The 24,943-nt window shown below is 36.6% G+C and overlaps 1 protein-coding gene and 1 long non-coding RNA gene across 11 annotated transcripts in view; one reads left to right on the top strand and one right to left on the bottom strand.

The window, feature by feature from the left end:
• The window catches only part of LRBA (LPS responsive beige-like anchor protein), an 803,036-nt gene that overhangs the window by 337,631 nt on the left and 440,462 nt on the right, over window positions 1–24,943 (top strand). For all 10 annotated transcript variants that reach the window (XM_081543940.1, XM_081543938.1, XM_081543941.1 and 7 more), the window contains one exon: window positions 12,480–12,588. In XM_081543940.1, the coding sequence (XP_081400066.1) occupies window positions 12,480–12,588 (109 nt within the window). The remainder of the gene's footprint in view (window positions 1–12,479; window positions 12,589–24,943) is intronic.
• Window positions 1–24,943, bottom strand: part of LOC145526961 (uncharacterized) — a 91,172-nt gene that overhangs the window by 44,823 nt on the left and 21,406 nt on the right. Inside the window, exons 2-4 of the long non-coding RNA XR_014069354.1 lie at window positions 12,907–13,020; window positions 12,138–12,195; window positions 7,625–7,825 (exon numbers count right to left, since the gene is read on the bottom strand). This is a non-coding gene — a long non-coding RNA (uncharacterized LOC145526961). The remainder of the gene's footprint in view (window positions 1–7,624; window positions 7,826–12,137; window positions 12,196–12,906; window positions 13,021–24,943) is intronic.

The raw sequence follows: 24,943 nt of genomic DNA, 5'->3' as shown, positions 1-24,943 counted from the left end.
ATAGGGTCAGCATATGGAGCAAGAATGGAAGCAGGTGTATCAGTGAAGATACTACTGCAGTATTTCAGGCAAGAGTGAAGGTGGTTTAGACTGATGTGATTAGCAGTGGTGATAGAGAGATAGATATGTGATACATGTAAGAGTTAAAGCAGTAGAACTTGCTTCCATGAGTTTGATTTGAGGTGAGGGAAAGGTAGATCGGGAAATAACCCTAGGGTTATATTTAAGGGGACTTTGTTGTTGCTGGCTGTTCAGTTACTAAGTCTTCTGCCACTTTAAGGGGACTTAGGAATTATTTATTGAAGTAGGGAAAAGTGAGATAGGGATTGGGGAACAGTTTTTATTGACAGTGGGTAGGTAAAATCAAGAGTTCTGTGTTAGAAATGTTAAGTTTGAAATGCTCATTGGGTGTCCCACTGAAGACTTCAGTTTGACAGTTTACTGTGTGGGTGGAAAGTACAGGGAACCAAATGTAGGGATGGAGGTACAGGAATCAGCAGCATGCAGGTGAGAGTCTAAAGTCATTGCGTTTATGAAATAATTTTGATAGAGGACCTGAGCTCTGGGAAGCTACATAATTTAGAGGTAGGGCAAGGAGGAGGCAGTGAGAAAGGAGACAATGAAGAAGCAGCAGGAGACGAAGCGGGAATGTGCCATATGGTGTTGAAGAAGATAAGAAAATGGTTTAAGAACCTTAAGGCACTTTTAAGGTACCTTGCTACTTGCATGTGGTCCTAACTTCCTGTGTTACCCTGGAAACTCCCTGTGGACAGTTTTATGTTTCTTTGTATTCCTCATATATAGTAGCCTAGAATTGCCTGGCATAAGCAAATGTTCGAATTGTTTATTTGCCATGTAAGCACTGCTGGTCCTCTAGCAATGATCAGGCATTGTCCTATACACCGGAGATAATAAGGATAATTTACTCAAGGTCAGTGCAGTCCGAAATGGAAGACAAGATTTATAAATACCTAATTGAAATGGTGTTATACAGAATGATACAGTATAATAAGTACCACAGAAGAGGCTTTTTGGTTCTTTGGAGGGAAAACAGATATAGAGTCAGAAAAGGTTTTATCAAGTTAAATCCTGAGTTTTGCTTTGAAGGATTTATAAGATAGGCAAGATAGAATAAGAAATGATGTCCTTCCTGGCTGAGAGAATAGTATGAAGATGTAAAGAGGTATTTAAGTACCAAATGTAAGGTGTACAGTCATAATCAGATTTTCATTTCAGAAAAATAACCCTGTTGAGATATTGGTGAGAATAATGAGATTAATGGAAAGACGTTTGATTGGAGGCTATTGTAATAATTAGGGAGCTTCCCAGGTGACGCTAGTGGTAAAGAACATGCCTGCAATGCAGGAGACATGAGAGGCTGCTTCCATTCCTGGGTCAGGAAGATCTCCTAGAGGAAGAAATGGCAACACACTGCAGTTTTCTTGCCTGGAGAATCCCCATGGACAGAGGAGCCTGGTGGGCTACAGTCCATAGGGTCGCAAAGAGTTGAACACGACTGAAGTGACTGAGCACACATATTGTAATAATTGAAGCCATGAGGTTGGGTTCCTGAGGCATTGGAAAATGTTGTAGAAAGGAACAGCTTGAGAGGTATTACAGAGGTAGAATGGACCACACTTGTTCTACTGAAAGTGAAGAAGGATGAAGAAGGAAGAATCAGATATGATTGATATTTCTAGCTTCAGTAACTAGGTAAATAGCAATGATATTACCAGTCAAGGTAGAGAAGGAAAGAATGATCTATGAATAAGGGACTAATTTAATAAATTATGTTATATGCCATCCACAAAAATTGTTTGATAATGGTACACCATTAAGTAAAATAAACAGTATAAAATAAACGGAGTATAGTATGACTCCTTTACACATGTGTACATAAATATTTATATGCACATATACATATTCTGTATATATACATGTATACCACAGATACCATTTATGTTTTTATAAGTTTAGACAAATGTAAGGACAGGTACATAAACTATTAATAGTGGTGTGGCTTATTCTGAAAAATGTTCCTGTGTTTCCATTGTTGCTTCCTTATTTAAGTGTTGCATCTTTTTTTTGTACAACATATATTACATTTATACAAAGCACCAAAAAAAGGAAAGTAGTATATGTCTTATCTATTTAGATATCTGTGCACTGTGTGCATCTTGAAAAATAATGATGGAAAGGGTGTTTCGATTCTTTTCAAAACACATTTTTTCCCACTTTGTAACTTCATTCGTACTGTTTTCCACAATGACCTTTCCTCTCCTTTATGCTTTCGCCCTTTATTTAAGGCTCATCTTTACGTTCTAGCTGTCTGTTGGTACGTTTTTCCATCTTGAGGAGCTGATAGGTGTCCTGACTTCTACTGAATTATGATAGTACATGTATTCTTATGTCCTAATTGTATTCATATTGCTTATCTATTGGTATGTAACAAATTCCCAGAAATGTTTCAGCTTGAAACAACACAAATTTACTATCTTGCAATTTCCTTGAGTTGGCCGTCTAGGCACAGCTCAACTGAATCCTCTACTGTGAGTTTTATAAGTCTGCAATAAAGGTATTAAACAAACTGTGTTCTTCTCTGGAGGTTGGAGTCCTCTTTTAAGCTCACATGGGTGTTGGCAGAATTCAATTCCTTTCACCCAGAGGACTGAGATCCCCATTTTCTTGCTGGCTGATAACGAAGATCAGTTACATCACCAAGATCTAATCTCAGCACCCAGAGGCTTTCCTAGCCCCTTGTCACAAGGCCCCCTCACACTACAGCAGCTTACTTTTTCAAGGCTGGCTGGAGAATCTCCTGTGGGCCAAGAGAGAGCTTATATAATGTGACATATCACAGGAGTGTGTGTCTCGTCACCTTTGCTATATCAGTTCAGTTGCTCAGTCTTGTCCGACTCTTTGTGACCCCATGGACTGCAGCACGCCAGGCCTCCCTGTCCATCACCAGCTCCCAGAGTTTACTCAAACTCATGTCAATTGAGTCAGTGATACCATCCAACTATCTTATCCTCTGCTGTCCCCTTCTCCTCCTGCCTTCAATCTTTCCCAGTATCAGGGTCTTTTCAAATGAGTCAGCTCTTCACATCAGGTGGCCAGTATTGGAGTTTCAGCCTCAACATCAGTCCTTCCAATGAACACCCAGGACTGATCTCCTTTAGGATGGACTGGTTGTATCTCCTTGCAGTCCAAGGGACTCTCAAGAGTCTTCTCCAACAGCACACTTCAAAAGCATCAATTATTCAGTGCTCAGCTTTCTTTATAGTCCAGCTCTGACATCCATACTTGACCACTGGAAAAACCATAGCCTTGACTAGACGGACCTTTGTTGGCAAAGTAATGTCTCTGCTTTTTAATATGCTATCTAGGTTGGTCATAACTTTCTTTCCAAGGAGTAAGCATCCTTACTTCATGGCTGCAGTCGCTATCTGCCGTGATTTTGGAGCCCAAAAACTAGTCAGCAACTGTTTCCACTGTTTCCCCACCTATTTGCCATGAAGTGATGGGACTGGTTTCCATGATCTTTGTTTTCTGAATGTTGATCTTTAAGCCAACTTTTTCACTCTCACTTTCACTTTCATCAAGAGGGCTCTTTAGTTCCTCACTTTCTGCCATAAGGGTGGTGTTATCTGCATATCTGAGGACATTGATATTTCTCCCAGCAATCTTGATTCCAGCTTGTGCTTCTTCCAGCCCAGCGTTTCTCATGATGTACTCTGCATATAAGTTAAATAAGCAGGGTGACAATATACAGCCTTGACGTACTCCTTTTCCTATTTGGAACCAGTCAGTTGTTCCATATCCAGTTCTAACTGTTGCTTCCTGTCCTGCATACAGGTTTCTCAAAAGGCAGGTCAGGTGTTCTGGTATTCCCATCTCTTTCAGAATTTTCCACAGTTTACTGTGATCCAGAGTCAAAGTCTTTGGCATAGTCAATAAACCAGAAGTAGATGTTTTTCTGGAACTCTCTTGCTTTTCTGATGATCCAGCGGATATTGGCAATTTGATCTCTGGTTCCTCTGCCTTTTCTAAAACCAGCTTGAACATCTGGAAGTTCACGGTTCACGTTTTGCTGAAGCCTGGCTTGGAGAAGTTTGAGCATCACTTTCCTAGCATGTGACATGAGTGTAATTGTGCGGTAGTGTGAACATTCTTTGGCCTTGCCTTTCTTTGGGATTGGAATGAAAACTGACCTTTTCCAGTCCTGTGGCCACTGCTGAGTTTTCCAAATTTGCTGGCATATTGAGTGCAGCACTTTCACAGCATCATCTTTCAGGATTTGAAATAGCTCAACTGGAATTCCATCACCTCCACTAGCATTGTAGTGATGCTTCCTAAGGCCCACTTCACTTCATATTCCAGGATGTTTGGCTCTAGGTGAGTGATCACACCATCATGATTATCTGGGTCTTGAAGATCTCTTTTGTACAGTTCTTCTGTGTATTCTTGCCACCTCTTCTTCATATCTCCTGCTTCTGTTAGGTCCATACCATTTCTGTCCTTTATTGTGCCCATCTTTGCATGAAATGTTCCTTTGGTATCTCTCATTTCCTTGGAGAGTTCTCTAGTCTTTCCCATTCTACTGTTTTCCTCTGTTGTTTTCTTTGCACTGGTCACTGAGGAAGGCTTTCTTATCTCTCCTTGCTATTCACTGGAACTCTGCATTCAAATTGGTATATCTTTCCTTTTCTTCTTTCCTTTGGCTTCTCTTCTTTTCACAGCTATTTGTAAGGCCTCCTCAGTCAGCCATTTTGCTTTTTTGCATTTCTCTTTCTTGGGGATGGTCTTGCTCCCTGTCTCCTGTACAGTGTCATGAACCTTCGTCTGTAGTTCATCAGGCACTCTGTCTATCAGATCTAGTCCCTTAAATCTATTTCTCAATTCCACTGTATAATCGTTAGGGATTTGACTTAGGTCATACCTGAATGGTCTAGTGCTTTTCCCTACTCTCTTCAATTTAAATCTGAATTTGGCAATAAGGAGTTTATGATCTGAGCCATAGTTCACTCCTGGTGTTGTTTTTGCTGACTAAATAGAGCTTCTCCATCTTTGGCTGCAAAGAATATAATTAGTCTGATTTCGGTGTTGACCATCTGGTGATGTCCATGTGTAGAGTCTTCTCTTGTGTTGTTGGAAGAGGGTGTTTGCTATGACCAGTGCATTCTCTTGGCAGAACTGTATTAGCCTTTGCCCTTCTTCGTTCTGTACTCCAAGACCAAATTTGCCTGTTATTCCAGGTGTTTCTTGACTTCCTACTTTTGCATTCCAGTCCCCTATAATGAAAAGGACATCTTTTTGGGGGTGTTAGTTCTAGAAGGTGTTGTAGGTCTTTGTAGAATTGTTGAACTTCAGCTTCTTCAGCATTACTGGTCGGGTCATAGACTTGGATTACTGTGATATTGAATGGTTTGCCTGGGAAACGAACAGAGATCATTCTGTCGTTTTTGAGATTGCATCCAAGTACTGACTTTCAGACTCTTTCGTTGACTATGATGGCTACTCCATTTCTTCTAAGGGATTCTTGCCCACACTAGTAGATACAATGGTTATCTGAGTTAAATTCACCCATTCAAGTCCATTTTAGTTTGGTGACTCCTAAAATGTCGACGTTCACTCTTGCCATCTCATGTTTGACCACTTCCTATTTGCCTTGATTCACGGACCTAACATTCCAGGTTCCTATGCAATATTGCTCTTTAGAGCATTGGACCTTGCTTCCATCACCAGTCACATCCACAACTGAGCGTTGTTTTTGCGTTGGCTCCATCTCTTCATTCTTTCTATAGTTATTTCTCCACTGATCTCCAGTATCATATTTGGCACCTCTCGACCTGGGGAGTTCATGAAGGAATGTCTGTCCCATCATTTTGCCACATTGTGTTTCCTAGAACCAAGTGCAGGGTTCTGCCCAGGATAAACTTGGTGGGATAGGATCATATAAGACCTTGACTCATTGGCGGTCACCTTACAGTATGTTAACCATAGCATTTCTATTCATATTTATAGCTGAACAAGACATCAGAATATTCTCTCCCTCCCTAACTAATATAGGGAAAGTTCATCTCCAGTGCTTAGCTTAGTTTTTATAGCATAGTAGGTACTGGTAAATATTTGACAGTGATTCAAAAGGTAGAGGGAATTTTGGACAAAATTGTTAATAGATCAGAATAAGTACTCAGAAGACTTCATCGGTTATAATGTGCCTGAAATGCTTAAGGCTTGAGTTTTAGGACATTGGCTGTGAAATTGAGAGCATAAGTTACATCTGGAAATTATACAGAGGAGATATTGATAATATTTGCTAAGTGATTAGGGTCCTGGAGGAAGGTAGTAATGAAGAGGAAGAGACTAGAATAACTTTGAAGTTGCTTATTTGGGGACTGGAAGGATGGCGTGCCATTGACTCTTAAATTCAATTAATATTTGAGTGCTCTGAGGCAGTATATTGATGTTAAATTCACAATGTGGTTTTTGATCCCTAGAGAGAAACTTAGAAGCACAAACCAGTATTTCACATCTGCATTCATAAAAATTGTTGCTTTCTATGTAGTGTCATAACAAGTTATTCATTAGCAGGTTTTAAAATTGCACTTGGGATTGTTTTTATCTGTATGTCTGAATGTGTACCGTTTAATAGCATTTGAAAAAAATACCTTGATGATGTTACCCAAAAATCATAGATAGGATGTTTTGTTAACTTCTAAAGTGACTGGAATAATTTGGGGATAATGGTGAAAGGTCTGACAGACCTGGAACCAAATTATAAATAGTGTTACATGAACTTAATAGAGATATGGAAAAAGTGGTAGACGAGCAGAAAGCCTTTTTATTTTCCTTAGACATTTTGTGTTTTCCTTCCTTTTAAGTACTGCTTATTATAAAACCTAAAAGAATAGAGAAATGTGAGGAAGAGGACACAGAGCTGACTTCCTAAGAGAAGGGAGACGAACCATTTTTTGTAAAGGGCCAGATAGTAAGCATTGTGGAGTTTGCAGGCCATGTGATATCTGTCTCTACCTCTCAACTTAATGTAGTATTCCAATATAATTGGGCTTCTCTGGTGACTCAGACAGTAAAGAATCTGCCTGCAATGCAGAAGAACCAGGTTCGATCCCTGGGTCGGGAAGATCCTCTGGAGAAGAGAGTGGCTACCCACACCAGTATTCTTGCGTGGAGAATTCCCATGGACAGAGGAAGTACTATGCAACTTAATGTAGTATGACAATGCGATAACAGCCGTAGAGAATAGTTCAGTAGATTAATATGCCATGGCTTTGTTCCAGTAAAACATTATTACAAAAATAGTTGATAGGCCTGATTTGTCTCATGTGCAGCAATTCTAGTAATTCTGACCTTGTTTTAGATAACTGACAATTTGATATATGTTCTTTCATATTTTCCCCAAATTTATATTATACATAATATTCTTCAAAAATTTTTTTCACTTAATAATATATTGTGGATAAACTATTTTATCTCATTATGGGCTTCCCAGGTGGCTCAGTGGTAAAGAATCTGCCTGCCAATGCAAGAGATGTACGTTTGATCCCTAGGCTGGCAAGGGACACAAGAGGAGGACATGGCAACCCACTTCAGTTATTCTTACCTGGAAAATTCTTGGACAGAAGAGCCTGGTGGGCTAAGTCTGTAGGGTCACGAAGAGTCAGACACTGCTGCGTGACTGGGTTCGCAAGCACACATGCTATCGCATTATATGATTGTATATTTTTGCATTTTCAGTTTTTCACTTGTAATAATAAAAGACATTATGGGGAACTCCTTTGTACACACACACATCTTTCTGCATCTGTGAGAACATATTCATATCACAAGTTACTAGAAGTGTAATGACTGCTTTATATCAAAGCCTGTGCATATTAAATTTACATTTTTGATAAAACAGTTGCAATAAAGCAACAGAAGAACCCTATGGAGTGTCTATAGACATGCCATTGGTGATAACTGTTGGGTCTAGCTTTTATAGGTGGGCATTGTCTAATTGCAGTTTAGCTACCGTTGCTATTTACATAAAAAGCATAATCCTAGCCCTGACCATCCTGTCTTTCCAATTCATTTTAAAGAACGGAATTCAGAAGACTTTTATTTAACATATTTCAGAAATCTCCCATTTATATGAAATGAATCATTCTGTTGGTATTTGATAGGTGAATGGTATTATGGAAGCATTTACCAACACTGAGTCAATTGTTTATATTTTCGGGGTAATTCTTTGCAGCATTTAAATATCTATAATCATTACTGATGTTCCATGTGAATCATTATATGGAGAGGTCTATAGTAACACCCACGCTAATCATCTCTTACACCCTTGACTTCTGTTACCATAAATCAGTTAAAAAATATTTGTTTTTTACAAGATGATTTATATGTATGTATTTTTTGGCGTACCTTTGCTTAACACTAATTTTGTTGTGCATAACAGTAGTTATTTCTTTTAGATATTCTTTAATATCGTCTTCTATAAATACTCCACTACTTAAAAAATTTCATTTTATTTTTAATGGGCATTTGATAGTTGCTGGTGTTTGGCTTCCCTGGTGGATCAGACAGTAAAGTGTCTGCCTACAATGTGGGAGACCCGGGTTTGATCCCTGGGTTGGGAAGATCCTCTGGAGAAGGAAATGACAACCCACTCCTGGAAAATCCCATAGACGGAGGAGCCTGGTAGGCTATAGTCTATGGGGTTGCAAAGAGTCGGACATGACTGAGAGACTAAACTAGTGTTTGGCTAAAGTTGCTATAATCATTCTTTGAAATATATTTTGTGTTTTTGAGAGTCTGAGTTTCATATCCTTGCCAAATTTTGATACTATTTTTGTAAATATAGTGATTCTGGTGAGTTGTAGTATTTTTTTTTTTTTGGGGGGGGGTGTTAGTTTGTATTTCCCTGATGATTAATAATCCTGAAACCTAAAAACCTTTTCATGAACTTATTTGCCATTTGGAAATCTTTTGTCCATGCGTTTTGTGTAGTTTGGTCCTTATTATTGTGATTATTGCCTATTCTTTCAGATGTAATTTCCTTGTCTATAAGTATTCTAAACACAATACTTTATATTTGGTTAGGTATGTAATACTAAATATAAATATGCTTCCTTTCTTAAGTTTGCCTTTTAATTCTCCTAATGCTGGCTTTGTTGCCGTTGTTTGGTCGCTCAGCCACGTCCTACTCTTTGTGACCCCGTGGACTGCAGCCTGCCAGGCTTCCCTGTCCTTCACCACCTCCTAAAGCTTGCTCAAAATCATGTCCATTGAGTCGGTGATGCCATCCAACCATTTTGTCCTCTGTTGTCCTCTTCTCCTCCTGCTTTCAATCTTTCCCAATATCAGGGGTCTTTTCTAATGAGTTGGCTCTTCACATCAGGTGGCCAAAGTATTGGAGCTTCAGCTTCAGCATTAGTCCTTCCAATGAATATTCAGGACTGATTTCCTTTAGGATGGACTGGTTTGATCTGCTTGCAGTACACGGGACTCTCGAGAGTCTTCTCCAACACCACGGTTCAAAAGCATCAATTCTTCAGCGCTCAGCTTTCTTTATGGTCCAACTCCCATATGCATATGTGACTATTGGAAAAAATCAAAGCTTTCACTATACGGACATTTGTCGGCAAAGCAATATGCTGTCTAGGTCGGTCATAGCTTTTCTTCCAAGGAGCAAGCATCTTTTAATTTCATGGCTGCAGTCACCATCTGCAGTGATTTTGAAGCCCAAGAACATAAAGAGTTTTGGTGAAGTAGAAAAGATTAGCTTTATTACTTTGCCAGGCAGAAGGGGACAGAGTGAGCACCCGCCCTGGAAAATGGCATGTCTGCACCTGGGAGAAATTGGGGAGGGGTTTTATAGCAATGGTTCAAGGTTGAGGTTGCTGAAGTTAGGTTTGTGCAGGGCCTTCACTCCTTGCATTTGGTCTCAGGTGATCTTGATGAGCTGCTCTGGTTCCTTTATTCTGGCCTCAGGTGTTCTTCTCTGGAATGAAGAATCCTGACATCATCCAGTTGTTGGCGTTATTGGTTTTGTGAAGAGCTCAGAGATATTGTTAATGTGTCTCTCTTGAGGGGAACCAGGACCTTGCCTCAAGGCTGCAGGATAGTTTCTTGGCTGTCTTATCTCTGCATCTCCTCCCTCCCCTGATTAGCAGCTGTTTGAATCAGCTGTTTGGGACTCAGGGAAGGTCAGGGAGGGTAGAGTCTGGTCCCTCCAAAGAACATGGACAGGGAACGGCTTTCATACCCAGGAGCTCCACAGGGCCCTGCTTGCTTTCACCTTGAAACTTCAGTGTTTTGATTTTCTGTAAGTTGACTTTCTTTCTTTTGGTGTTGTCTGTTACTCTACCTCATCACTGGTGATTTTAAAAAATTATGGAGTATTGTTGATTTACAATGTTATGTTAATTTCTTTTTTAAAGCGAAGTGATTCACTTATACATATACATTTATTCACCCTTTAAATTCTTTTCTCATATAGGTCATTACAGAGTATTGAGTAGAGTTCCTTGTGCTATACAGTAGTCATTGCTAATTATTATTTTACCTATAGTAGTGTGTATATTTCAGCACTATATTATTGGTGATTGAATGTTGGAAGTTGTGTTTAATATTGCAGGAAATTGTATTTAACAGTCCTTAGATGATGATATCTTCCTCTGGGAGGATTTCCTTTTGATTTTTGATTAGTAGTTATATTGTATGTCCTCAGTCATATATGACTCTTTGCACTAGGCTCCTCTGTCTTTGGAATTTCCCAGGCAAGAATACTGGAGGGCTTTGCCATTTCCTCCTCCAGGGGATATTCCTGACCTGGGGACTGAAGCTGCATCTTCTGTGTTTCCTTGCATTGGCAGGTATATTCTTTACCACTGAGCCGCCTGGGAAGCCCAGCAGTTAGATTAGGTGCTAATTATACTAAGACTCGGAGAAGGCGATGACACCCCACTCCAGTACTCTTGCCTGGAAAATCCCACGGACGGAGGAGCCAGTAGGCTACAGTCCATGGGGTCGCTGAGAGTTGGACACGACTGAGTGACTTCATTTTCACTTTTCACTTTCATGCATTGGAGAAGGAAATGGCAACCCACTCCAGTGTTCCTGCCTGGAGAATCCCAGGGACGAGGGAGCCTGGTAGGCTGATGTCTATGGGGTCGCACAGAGTCGGACACGACTGCAGTGACTTAGCAGCAGCATATTAAGACTGGGGCTTCCCAAGGAGCTCAAATGGTAAAGAATTTACCTGTAATGCCGGAGACCTGTCTTCAGTCCCTGGGTCAGGAAGATCTCTGGAGAAGTGAAGTTGCTCAGTTGTGTCCGACTCTTTGCGACCCCATGGACTGTAGCCTGCCAGGCTCCTCTGTCCATGGGATTTTCCAGGCAAGAATACTGGAGTGGGTTGCCATTTCCTTCTCCAGGAGATCTTCCTGACCCAGGGATTGAACTCGGGTCTCCCACATTGGAGGCAGACGCTTTACCGTATGAGCCACCAGGGAAGTCTGGAGAAGGGAATGGCAACCCACTCCAGTGTTCTTTCCTGGAGAATCTCATGGACAGAGGAACCTGTTGGGCTACAGTCCATGGCATCACAAAGAGTGACTAACACACATGTATTAAGACTGAGCTGATTCAAAGCTGGAATTTTTAAAATGTCTGTTAGAGTTTACCCTAGTTAGTTTGCCTACTTTTAGTCAGGAGCCCTTCTAGGTCTTCTGAAAACCCAGGGTCTACTGCATGAGTAGTCTGCTTCTACTATGAGTCTGTGAGCTACCATGAGTCTGTTGCATTTCTTTTTGTTTGTTTCTCTTCTCATTCTATGAGATTCTGAACGTTTTCTGCAGTTTTCTGGCTGCCAGTTAATCTACATGCACATCACCATGATGTTGTTTGAGGGTCTGTTTTAGTGTTTTGGGGAACTGGTCTATTGTCTGATTCCTACAGAACAGTTCTGCTCCTTCTGTAAGCCTGGGTAAACTACTAGGATCCCTCCACCGTGAAAGGCTATAAAATTCCATTTTTATTTCCCTAGTACTGTAAAACCTATAACAGCCACATTTAGCTTCTCTGTTCCCACATGTGAAAGCAAATGTGTCCACAGGAAAAGTCATGCTGACCATCTTCTCTCGGATCCTGGCCCCTGAAATCTTGGCCATCGTGGAAGCTCTCAAGTGCCTTAAAAGATTAAAACATAAATTTAATCTAGCATTTTCAGCTGCTCTTGTCAGATAGTTCGTTTTATAAAAGCTAATCTGCTGTTGCCAGAAAGATCATTCTTTGCTGTTAGGTTTTTAATTTGTTTAGTGTGAAATGATAGTCCTTCATTTGTTATGATGCCAGAAAAGGAGAGGGTATGTTCTTCCCTCTCCCAAATAACCAAACACGCCACCTTTGAGCAATGGAAAATCATATGTCATGTGGATGCATTTATTTATGTGACAATGTTCATCTCTTCATAGGTTGCTTAGCCAAACAATGAAGGATCATCTAGTAAGAGTAGCAAATGAAGCTGAATTTATCCTGAGCAGGCAGCGAGCAGAGGATATTCACAGACACGCGGAATTTGAGGTAGGTTATACCTATGAGTGATCTGAGGAAGTTACCTTTTTAAAATGTTAACCATAGGAAACTGTGTAGGTAAAATTGCAGCATGCTCTTAACAATCATGTGTCATCAATTAAAATTTAATTTGTGAGACTATCATGGTGGATTCTGGAAAGATAGTGCAAGACTCTTTAGTCTTGGCCAGTAAAGTAAATTAGTGAACGACTCTTGCTCTCCTGTATGCAAAGTAGAGCTAGTTTTCTGGAAATGAAAACCCATATGTTAGATGAAATCTTTCAGGTTTCTAGAGAGAAGCTGAACAGAGGCATGAAGTTTCTTTACCCTTGAGGTTGTTGCAGAGGAGATGAAGGAGCATACAGCTTTCTTCCTGGCTTCTTACAGGGGGATCAAGTGACAGAGCCATCTTGGGAACAGTGCTTGTCTCAGCATTTGCTCCTGAATATGTGGAACAAGCATGAATTCATAGAGAAAATTAATGGTGTTGTAGCTATATAAATTACAAAAATTCACACCTAAGGTGAACTAGAAAATTTGACAGGAACATTTGCTAAGAATTGGAGGGAAAAAAAAAAGCAGCATCCACGGGTTCTTTCTAACATGTTAAGAACAGATAATTCAAATGTTGCTGATATTTTTCTGATACATAATGAAAACTTCTTCAGGTTCATTTCGTATACCTATCATTACATGAGAAAAGACACTGGAAAAATAAAACTCCAGAAGACCAATTTTACTTAAGAATATAGGCACAAAATTTTAACATAATCCAAGAATGTAATAAAAGAACTATACAACTGACTCTTGAACAAACAGGTTTCAACTTTGTGGGTCCACTTATCTGCTGATATTTTTCAATAGTCAATACTAGCGTACCACACAGACTGCAGTTAGAGGAAATTACAGATGTGGAGGAACCTTGGATATGGAAGATAAATTGTATTTACCTCCATGTAGTTCAAGGGTCAGCTGTATAGTGTGAACACTTAGAATTTATTCATGAACTCCAAAGATGGTTTGGATAATATTAAGATATCTACCTACAAAATAAATCAACCAATTAAAAATCAGAGAATCATATGAAAATATCAATAAAAGTAGAAAAAAGCATATTATAAATTTTGGTATCCAGCCCTAATGAAACTGTGGGACAAATGTTTATCAGAAAACAATTTAAATATAATGACCATTTGTTTAGTTGCCCAGTCGTGTCCAATTCTTTGCAACCCCATGGACCTGACATGCTAGACCTCCCTGTCCCTCACCATCTCCTGAAGTTTACCCAAGTTGATGCCCATTGTGTCCGTGATGCCATCCAGCCATCTCATCCTCTGACACCCTCTTCTCCTTCTGCCCTCAATCTTTCCCAGCATCAGGGTCTTTTCTAGTGAGTTGGCTGTTCGCATCAGGTGACCAAAATGCTGGTGCTTCAGCTTCAGTCTTTCTAATGAGTATTGAGGGTTGGTTTCCCTTAAGATTGACTGGGTTGACCTCCTTGTCATCCAAGGGAGTTTCAGGAATCTTTTTCAGCACCACAGTTCTAAAGCATGTGTTCTTTGGCATTCTGCCTTCTTTACGGTCCAGCTCTCACAACTGTACATGACCACTGGGAATACCATAGCCTTGATTATGTGGATCTTTTTGGGCAGAGTAATGTCTCTGCTTTTCAATACGCTGTCTAGGTTTATCATAACTTTCCTCCTAAGATCAATTGTCTTCTGATTTCATGGCAGCAGTCACCATCCGCAGTGATTTTAGAGCCCAGGAAGAGGAAATCTGTTACTGCTTCCACCTTTTCCCCTTCTATTTGCATGAAGTAATGGGGCCAGATGCCATGATTTTAGTTTTTTAATATTTAGTTTTAAGCCGGCTTTTTCACTCTCCTCCTTCACCCTCATCAAGAGTCTCTTTCGTTCTTCACTTTCTGTCATTAGTCGTATCATCCGCATATCTGAAGTTGTTAGTGTTTCTCCCGCCTGTCTTGATGCCAGCTTGTAACTCATCCAGCCTGGCATTTCTCATGATGTGCTCAGCAGACAGGTTAAATGAACAGGGTGACAGCAGACAGCCCTGTCTTACTTCTTTCTCAATCTTGATCCAATCAGTTGTTCCATACAGAGTTCTGACTGTTGCTTCTTGACCCACATACAGGTTTCTTAGGAGACAGGTAAGAAGGTCTGGTATTCCCATCTCTTTAAGAGCTTTCCACAATTTGTTATGATCCACACAGTCAAAGACTTTAGTGAAGTCAATGAAACAGAGGTAGTTGTTTTTCTGGAATTCCCTACCTTTCTCTGTGATCCAGCAAATGTTGGCAGTTTGATCTCTGGTTCCTCTTCCTTTTCTAAATCTAGCTTAGACATCTGGACGTTCTTGGTTCCCATAATGCTGAAGCCTAGCATTCAAGATTTTAAGCGTGACCTTACTAGCATGGGAGATGAGTGCAGTTGTCCAGTGGTTAGAACATTCTTTAGTACTACCCTTCTTGGGGATTGGGATGAGGATTGACCTTTTCCAGTCCTGAGGCCACTGCTGGGTCTTCCATATTTGCTGCCATATTGAATGTAACACCTTGATGGCGTCATCCTTTAGGGTTTTGAATAGCTCTGCTGGAATTCCATTGCATCCATTAGCTTTATTAACAGCAGTGCTTCCTAAGGCTTGCTTGACTTCACTCTCCAGAATGTCTGGGTGATTGACCACAGCATCATAGATGTAATCTGGTTCATTAAGATCTTTTCTGTACAGTTCTTTCTGTCTCTTCTTGATCTCTTTGGTGTCTTCCAGGTCTCTACCATTTCTGTCCTTTATTGTGCCCATCTTTGAGCAAAATGTTCCCTTGATATTTTCAATTTCCTGAAGAGATCTCTAGTTTTTCCCCTTCTGTTGTTTCCTTCTGGTTTTATACATTGTTCATTGAAGAAGGCCTTCTTGTATCTCTGTGCTAGTCTTTGTAACTCTGCATTTAGTTGGATGTACCTTTCCCTTTCTCCCTTGCTTTTTACTTTTCTTCTTTCTTCAGCTATTTGTAAAACCTCCTCAGATAACCACTTTGCCTTCTTGCTTTTCTTTTTCTTTGGGATGGTTTTGTTTGCTGCCATTTACTAAATATCATTTGAAATGTTTAAAGCTGTTTCTATTAAAATCAGGGGAAAAAAGTGATTGATACCTTCTATTAACAATATTTAACAAAAACTTTTTGATATTCTTGCAAGTGCAAGATACTGTTAATATGAATGTTAGATAAGGAAGAAATAGCACTTTCAGGTCACTAATGCTATGATCTAGGAAAATCTAAGGGATTCTTGAACATTTTTCTACCAGGACTAAGTGGGACTTCATTAATATTATGGATATAAGATAAATATGCAAAAAATTAATAGATTATCTTTTCACCAGCAGCAGTAGCCAGTTAAGAATGGAAATCAGAAATATAGTCTGTATACAGTTAAAAATACTATTTTGGATTGAATTCTCTAAAAAATAAACCGACAGTTATTTGTAACAAAAATGTAAAATCTCATTGATACAAAACAAAGTAAAAACTACTGGAGAGTCATTCCACATTGGGTAGTAAATCTTTCTCTGTGTGTGGGTGAGAGACATACAGTGACAGAGATGTAGAATCCTTTTATTTTGAAATAATTTGAGATTTACAGGAGAGATATGAGGAGTACAAGAACTGCTCTTCACCATTCTAAATTCTGCAGTTTTTACAATTTCACATTTGCTTCGGTCCTCTTTTTCTTTTTCTGAATTTGAGAATAAGTTGAAGCCATAATAAACTTACTTGTAATTACTTCAGTGAGAATTTCCTATGCCCATCCTTTGTTGTCATCTTGTACACTTATCAAATCAGAAAATTAACAGTTACAATATTGTTATTTAAATATAGACATTATTCATATTTTCCCGAATGTCTTTGTAGTGTTTTTATAATCCAAAAGAGAAGATATTATTGCCACAAAAATTTTTTTCAAATTAATATGTAAATTCAATAAAGTAACATCAGCATATCACTCCATTAGAATAGCAGTAGAGTATTTAAAATTTAAATATCCCTTAAAAGATATCTAGATATAAAAAACTTCCCCATAATATATTTGGATATGTAAATATCCAGTTAACATGGAAAAAAGAAATGCATGAATATATCATTAAGATTTATGAAATAAGAATGTTGAGGATGTACTTGACTTCCCAGATAAACAATACTAATTAAAACAATACTATAAAAATAATATATACAAAAAATGTTTCAAATGCAGTAAAGATATATAAGATGAAAGATGACCTAGCTAATATTGTAGAAAAATATTTGGAAAACTGTAAAAGTGGAACTGAAGCATAGAAAGAATAGAAGTCAATGTTTATTACTACATTTAATGTTAAGCTGAGGAAACATGAAATCAGTCATGTGGGAGGACATGATGGAACATGGAAAGACTGATAAATCAACGTTTACTATCTTAACTGTTGTTGTTGTTTAGTTTCTGAGTCGTGTCCAGCTGTTTTACTACCCCATGGAGACTGTAGTCTGCCAGGCTCCTCTTGAGATTTCCTAGGCAAGGATATTGGACTGGGTTGCCGTTTCCTTCTCCAGGTGATCTTCTCAACCCAGGGATTGAACCCACATCTCCTGCATTGGCAGGTGGATCTTTACCACTGAGCCACCTGGGAAGCCCTACTGTCTTAATAATTCTTATGAAGTGATAAATCAAAAGTTGACCCAATAGGCATATATTCAGAGGATATGAATAGGGATTTCACAGAAGAATGTAAGTTACCAGTAACATATAAAATGATAATCAGATCATTCTATGTTTGCACAAACATTCAAGGAAATGTAAATGAGAGTAATCATGATATCACTTCTCTAGTCTCTAACAGAGAGAAAGTAAGAGTCATAGCTAGTACTGTTGAAGAAGATAGGGTTGATGAGATGGGCAAAGGGATTCTTTTATTTTTGCAGTGGAAATGTACATTTTTAGTATTATGGTAGGGCAATATAGTCATGTTTTTTAGTAATAATTGTATGGACGTGTGTACACACACACACCCATTTACCCGTAAACCTATTTTATAAATATATCTGTAAGAAAAAAAATAATAGTATGTAAGCATAGATATATAAGGCTGCTTATTACAGTATTGTATGTAAACAAAATTAAAACAATGGAAAAACAGAAGGAAAAGTTTCTTTACCAAAAGAATCATCATTTTCTCAATCAACAGGATATTAATAAATTATAAAAGGATGAATAGGTTGATGACTTTTTTTTTTAAATAAGAGCTTCATTTATAACTTGTTAAAAAAGTGCATATTTCAGTTCACAATCTGCTATGAAAGCTGAGGACCTGAGTCCTCTCATACTTGATTTTTTTCTCAACTTTTAATTTTTGTAGTTATATTCTATTTTTAATATTGTCTACATATGTAACACTCATGCATTGTAACTACAATTCTGATAGTACTTTAGTATTTATAATATATTTAAGTGAATTCACTACCCTACACCCTCTTTATTAAACATAATTTCTTAATTTCCCTCAGGTTCTTTCTTTTGACTCAAGTCTTAATTGCTGAGTTATATTGCCTCCTCTCCCCCCAACAAATGTTCATGTGTGCTGTAAACTTAAAATTCTTTCATGTTTAAGAATGTCTGCCAGCTATCCTTATATCTGAATGGCATCCTGATGGATTGAATACTCTTGGCAAACTTTATAGACTTTGCTTCATTGTCCTTGGGTTTCAATGTTGCTTTCAGAGAAGTTTGAGGATAGTCTGATATTTCTGCCATTGATGATTTGTTTGTTTTCTGTTTCTGATTTTTTTTTTTTTTGTCCAAGGAGTTCGTTTCTTAGAATATGACTCAGTATTGAGCCTTATTTATCAAAAGTTCCTGGAACATAGTCTTTTGTTATAATCTGCAAATTCAGATTTTTCATTTAGTTCTTAGAAATTTCTATAAATTAAAATTTGAAATATCTTTTGCCTTTTATTTTCCTTAGTGACACAGTCTATGTTCGATATGACTGTCTTTCATATCTGTTAGTTATTTCTTAATTGCTTTACTTCTTTTGATATCTTTCCATGAGGATGTTTTTAATTTTTTATTTTGTCTTTTTGTAATTTGTAATGATTATATTGTTCTTCATTTCATTTATTTAAACCTCCAGCCTCTCTCTTTACCTTTTTCCACTTACTTCATTTTGACTTTTATCTTTGTTTTTTTTTTTTTTAGTTACATTTTTATGTTTTCTTGAAAAAAAATCATGAGAAATTTCCTTTCATTTTTGTTATATATTCTTCTTGGGCTCTTTATCTTTTGTTTAGAATCTTCTAGTTTTATTTAAATATTTTATTTCTTTTTTATTTATTCATTGATTGGTGATTTATGTTTACTCCTGTTTATGTAGTATTTATGCAGCTACTGTTTGGCTTAGATAGATTGTCTTAGTGACTTCTTCGTTTCTCCTCCCTGTCTGTAAAGCTATTTTTTTCCCTTGGTGAGCTATAGTTTGATTTTTGAAATTTGATTTTTGACTAGTTTTATTTGCCTATCATGAAGAGAGGGAGAAAGATCATTGATAAAGGTGAGAAGGCCTCCTTAGCTCATCCAAGTTTTACTTTCTCTTATAAGATTTTGTTAATTATTTTCTACAAGCTTCATTCCATTTTTTTAGAAACGTGGAAAGTCTTATCAGGGAGAAATGTGCTTCGGCTTTGAATCATCATCCATCATTTCAGAGAGTACTCTGGAGTCTGCTTCTGCCCTGGGAAGTCGCTGTATTTTCACTTACTTGTTTCACCAGCTTTTGCACTGTAGGCTTTTTCTAGCATCTTCAATTAGAAGAAGCGAGAGATAATGATACCTGCTCAATTTATGTTTCTTCATATATGAAGGAATTAAGAAAAATTCTTAGAATGTTGTCAGTTTACCAGTATTACTTTGGACTCATGAGGACATGGTTAATCAAGAACTGAGCTTACTGCAGCTTTAGTTCTAATTTCAGTATGTTTAATTTTCCAGTGGCCACCAATTTTTTAATGTTTGAGGGTTTACATTATGTTTCTGTTGATACTGGTTGTTTTTGTTAGGTTTTTTTTCACCCAACATTTTTGCTTTTGATAATTTTTTAGGATTTGAAGGAAGAAAAAAACTTTTAAAATTGCCATTTCAGCCTACCGTCCTAACCTGGAACATCTTCTTTATTGTCCTTTCTTGGTTATAGAGAAGTTCCTTTGTAACTCTGGCTTGAAATTGCAGTTCATTATTTTTATTTATAGTTTTAGTGGTCATGGTGGTGGTATATGTCTTTTTATTTGTTTGAAGGTGAGAGAATGAGGAAGAAGAAAACATGTGAAATTGAGAGAGGAAAAATACTTCTAAAATACTGTGTAATACAAGAAACTGAGTTGATTTTACCCAAACGCTAAATATATTTGCAATTTAGATGAGGGATAATAGTGACAACTTTACGCAGTATTTCGTGAGTCCTTATGTTATGTCAGGAACATGATGCTTTGTAAGTTTTATCTAATTTAATCCGTACAATAAACCTCCAAAGTGATGTTGTTACTATCTCTAATTTTATAAATGATAAAACAGCATAAAGAAGAAATAACCCAGAATTACAACTGAAATCCAGATCTGGGCAGTTTTTGTGTTAATCACTAACCTATGTATTTGTTTCACATTTTATTAGATTTCAATAGAATGTATGAATAATTTTTAACCCTGGCCCAGACAATAACTTTATTCTAGGCTAATTTAGTCTAGTGAAATTTTTCTTAATCTTTTATCATCTTGCTATGAGATTTATACTATTTACAGAAATATTCTAAAGCATGATAATGAAATATCTAAATAAAAACAAGTATTTCCAAACTGATTTTATTGTTATGTAAGTTATTAGTGGAGAAAACATATTTGTTCGACTGGTTCATATGAGAGTCAGTTTTAAGACAGCAAACATATTTTTAGTATTTTCTAGTCTTTTATGTTCATAAAAAATAATTCTCTGTGTTTATACCACAAAACCCCAATAGATTAAGGCATATTCATATTTAACATATTTCTAACTATATTGCTCTTAAATCTTAAATAATACTCTAGAAGATGCAGCATAGATTTTGTTAGACAGCATATATTCTAAAGGTTATCTATATTCAGCCTTGAATTCATGCTATACATCTTTAATAATATTTTTGAACTTTATCTACTGCTAGTTACTTCCTCCTGCAAAAAAAGAGATGTCATGTATTTAATATACCATTTGTGGTTATAAAATAGTTGACTTGTTTCATTTATTATCAGGGTATTGATGACACTGTAGATCTGAAATGCATATCTCTTTAGTTCATTGCATGATTATCGTTGGAGTGGGATATCCTTGACATCTTCAGCTTTTGATTTATGTGAAAGTTCCATGAATGTCATGACTTCATTGATTAGGTGTACATCTTTACTTTATAATCTTACAGCTGTAAACAGAATGTTTATTAAAAAAAATTATGTAGTGTAAAACATTGTACCCTATTTTGTAAGTATAGTATATGTCTGGGTGTACACAATTCATGACCATATTTTTATTTGTCTATCAAATTTTAGTTTATTGAAACTAATGTTATATATCTGTAAAACATGTGATCAAGATTATAATTTAATGGCTTAATTTTTATCATTTAATAGCTTAAATCTATGTAGGTTAAACTTCACTTCAGTAAGCGTTTCTCTTAATGGCCTTTTAGCTGATGTTGCTTTGAATTTCATCTGTTATACAGTAGAACTCAATTCTTGTTAGCTTCAATAGAATGGCAAACTAGCTTAGTTGAAGTAATAAAATGTCTTTTATGAAATAAAGAGCATTAAAATCACTTGATTAATTTTTAATGTAGCAATCTATGCATTTTTTAATTGAAGGATAATTGCTTTACAGAATTTTGTTGTTTTCTGTCAATATGTATTTTTTTTTAGCTGCAGGAGTCAAATATTTTTTCACATTAGCAAACAAAATATTTTTTAATAAAATAATGAACTTTTTCTTTGCCAGTTTAAGTACTTTCGCACTTTTTAAAATATTAGTAAACCATTCTATGATACCACTTAACTTACCTAAGCTCTTAACAAGTATAAAAAAATTCTTTATATCCGTCCTTTGATCTAAATATTGTTACTATCACTCTCTTGGCTTTATAAGTGATAGGAAGGTTAAATGATTTGTTCCAGGTCTTGTAGCTAATATGCAGTGAAGCCAGGGTTTGAACCCAAGTGGGCTGATACACAGTTAGAGGTCACTCTGTTCTGTGACTCCTCTACCATCATCTGCTACGTGGTTTAACACACATTTTCTTGTTTTACCACCACAAAAGATCTGTGAAAGTATGCAAGATAGGTTGAGAGAATGTGATTTGGCCTTGGTCACATAGCTCAAAAATTGATAATTTTGAGCCAGAACTCAAGTCTCCTAACAACCACCCAGTGTAGTCTCTGTCTCGTATCCTCTGTCATGATGTAATGAAGCATTTTTTGCTGTAGAGAAAATATATCATTCAACGTATGTTTGACAGTTCTGAAGGAGTGTGAAGGAAATTAACAAATATAGTATTAGAGGTCTAAAACTATGAATTTTAGGGTTGTGATGAATTATCCAGTTTACTTCTTTGACACTTGCATTTTTGTGATTGATGGTCATTTGCTTTCCTCTTGTCATAATAAGTGTTTATTTTCTTCATTATGGAAATGATACATGCATTTTATCATAGAAAGTTTAAAAAAATAAGGAAAAATAGAAATAAAAGATATTCATTGTTTATCATTTATGATTTATCTCTGTTGTTTTTCTCTTAACTTTAACTCGAAATAATTATAGAATTAAAAGAAGTGGCAAAAGTAGTACAAAGGTCCCATGTATCCTACTGTCATTTAAAGATACACATATACTCACTCACTGAAAGTACCCACGTACCAAATTAGAATCAATAGGATGCTCTTAAAGGAGAAACTACAAATATGTCGTGTCGTTTTTCATAGATAAATGCATAGTGTACGTAGTTTTGCGCCTTAGTGTGTGTATGTGTGGGGCTTCCCCTGTGGCTTAGATGATAAAAAATGTGCCTGCAATGTGTGTATGTGTGTGTGTGGTCAGTGGTCAGTATATATTGAGTGTCTTCATTGTTTGTTGTTTTATATAGTAATCCATTGTATTTTTGTATGTTTCTAATAATATAATTATTATTAGAGTGCCAGACTTCCTTTATTAAACTTTTATGTTATTTCCATTCTTGTAGTATTATGAGAAGTGCTGCAGTTCATCATTTTCTACTCTGCATTTTGTTGTTATATTTTTCTGTAGATGATTACTGTATTTTTCTATTTTACTTTTGTCATTACCTTTAAGATGATTATATATTTTTATTACAAAATCTATAGAAATTATGCTGTATATTAATAACTTTTACAGATATTCTTATATCAATAAATCCTACCAGGTTGAGGATTTTTAAAAAACATAAGCAAGTCTGACTTTTTAAGGATTGTTATAATTATTCAGTATTTATAAGTGATGTTGGTTTTCCTTTTGTTACATAGTGTAGTTGTAAACTATCTGTATAATAGTTTTTTTTTTTTTTTTGGTTTGTTTTTCAAAGAGCCAAGTCTTAGACTTATTGATTGATTGATTGGTTGAGTTAAATTGCTTTCTCATTCACTTGCATCTTTCGGTAACTTTTTTTTCTTTTTTTCCTTCCCTTACATTTCTTTTTTTCTTGTTTATTTGAAAGCCCAGTTTTATTCCTTTTAAAGTAATGAGAACAAGTCAGGATATTAGTAGTATTCTGAGGACACCAGTGGCCTCATCCTATTGTTTATTACATGACATACTCGTTTTTCTTAGTTTCTTAATAGGTATGATTTTTGATCTGGTAGTTATTTAGTATTCAAAGGGTTTGTCCTTTATTTTTTGTTCACATTTAAAAATTTTTATTCTATTGCATTAAGAGCAGATAGTTATGATATATAGAATTTCTAACTTTGAAATTTATTGAGGATTCCTAATTGGCCTAATTTGATATTAAACTTACATTTACAGGCTTTTTGTACGTTTTAAAAATACCAGCCTAAAATGCCTGACACTCTGATCTGTGGTCATAGTAAAATTTCCCTTGGGAATATAAACTAAGCTGTTTTGCTAGATGTTCAGTAAGACATGATTAGCTCTATGAAAATTAAATGTGGAAATTGTACAGGATTCAAGTAGCAGAACACAAGACAAATGAATTTTTGAAATTTATGAAGGGAATAATTTTCTGAAGGGGAGTTTCAATACGTTAGTCAATCTCATTGGAATATATTTATAAATTCATCACTGTAGACATTGTAGGAACAAAATAACAAATATTAAAACAAAATTGGAAAAAATTTATATGAATTATGTTATTTGTATTTAAATATATAAAAAGAAAAATTTTGAGAACATGAAGACTCTGTTAAGTGGGGGAAAGATGGAGACTGGAAAGAGAATCTCACTTGTCAGTAATGGAAAAGTACAAATATTAGTGATAAAACTATTAAAACGCTAGTATGCTAGTAATGTTTCATTCATAGCATTTTTTCTACATATATGTGTGGTATATATATAATGCTACTCATTTATATTCTTAAGTACAATTTGCTGACATAATGAATTGATATGGCTTCAAATAGGGGAATGGTAACAGAGAAATGGATTTAAGGGACTAGATCTGATAGACAGAGTGCCTGATGAACTATGGACGGAAGTTTGTGACATTGTACAGGAGACAGGGAGCAAGACCATCCCCAAGAAAGATAAATGCAAAAAAGCAAAATGGCTGACTGAGGAGGCCTTGCAAATAGCTGTGAAAAGAAGAGAAGCGAAAAGCAAAGGAGAAAAGGAAAGATATACCCATTTGAACGCGGAGTTCCAAAGAATAGCAAGGAGAAATAAGAAAGCCTTCCTCAGTGATCAATGCAAAGAAATAGAGGAAAACAATAGAATGGGAAAGACTAGAGATCTCTTCAAGAAAATGAGAGATACCAAAGGAACATTTAATGCAAAGATGGGCTCAATAAAGGACAGAAATGGTATAGACCTAACAGAAGAAGAAGATATTAAGAAGAGATGGCAAGAATACACAGAAGAACTGTAGAAAAAAGATCTTCACGACCCAGATAATCACGATGGTGTGATCACTCACCTAGAGCCAGACATCCTGGAATGTGAAGTCAAGTGGGCTTTAGGAAGCGTCACTACAAACAAAGCTAGTGGAGGTGATGGAATTCCAGTTGAGCTATTTGAAATCCTGAAAGATGATGCTGTGAAAGTGTTGCACTCAATA

This window comes from Giraffa tippelskirchi, chromosome 11 (genome assembly GCF_054371585.1).
Source record: "Giraffa tippelskirchi isolate mGirTip1 chromosome 11, T2T-mGirTip1v1.2.pri, whole genome shotgun sequence".
NCBI classification, from domain to species: Eukaryota; Metazoa; Chordata; class Mammalia; order Artiodactyla; family Giraffidae; genus Giraffa; species Giraffa tippelskirchi.
The sequence above is the reverse complement of the archived record's forward strand: the minus strand, read 5'-3'. Positions and strand labels throughout refer to the sequence as shown.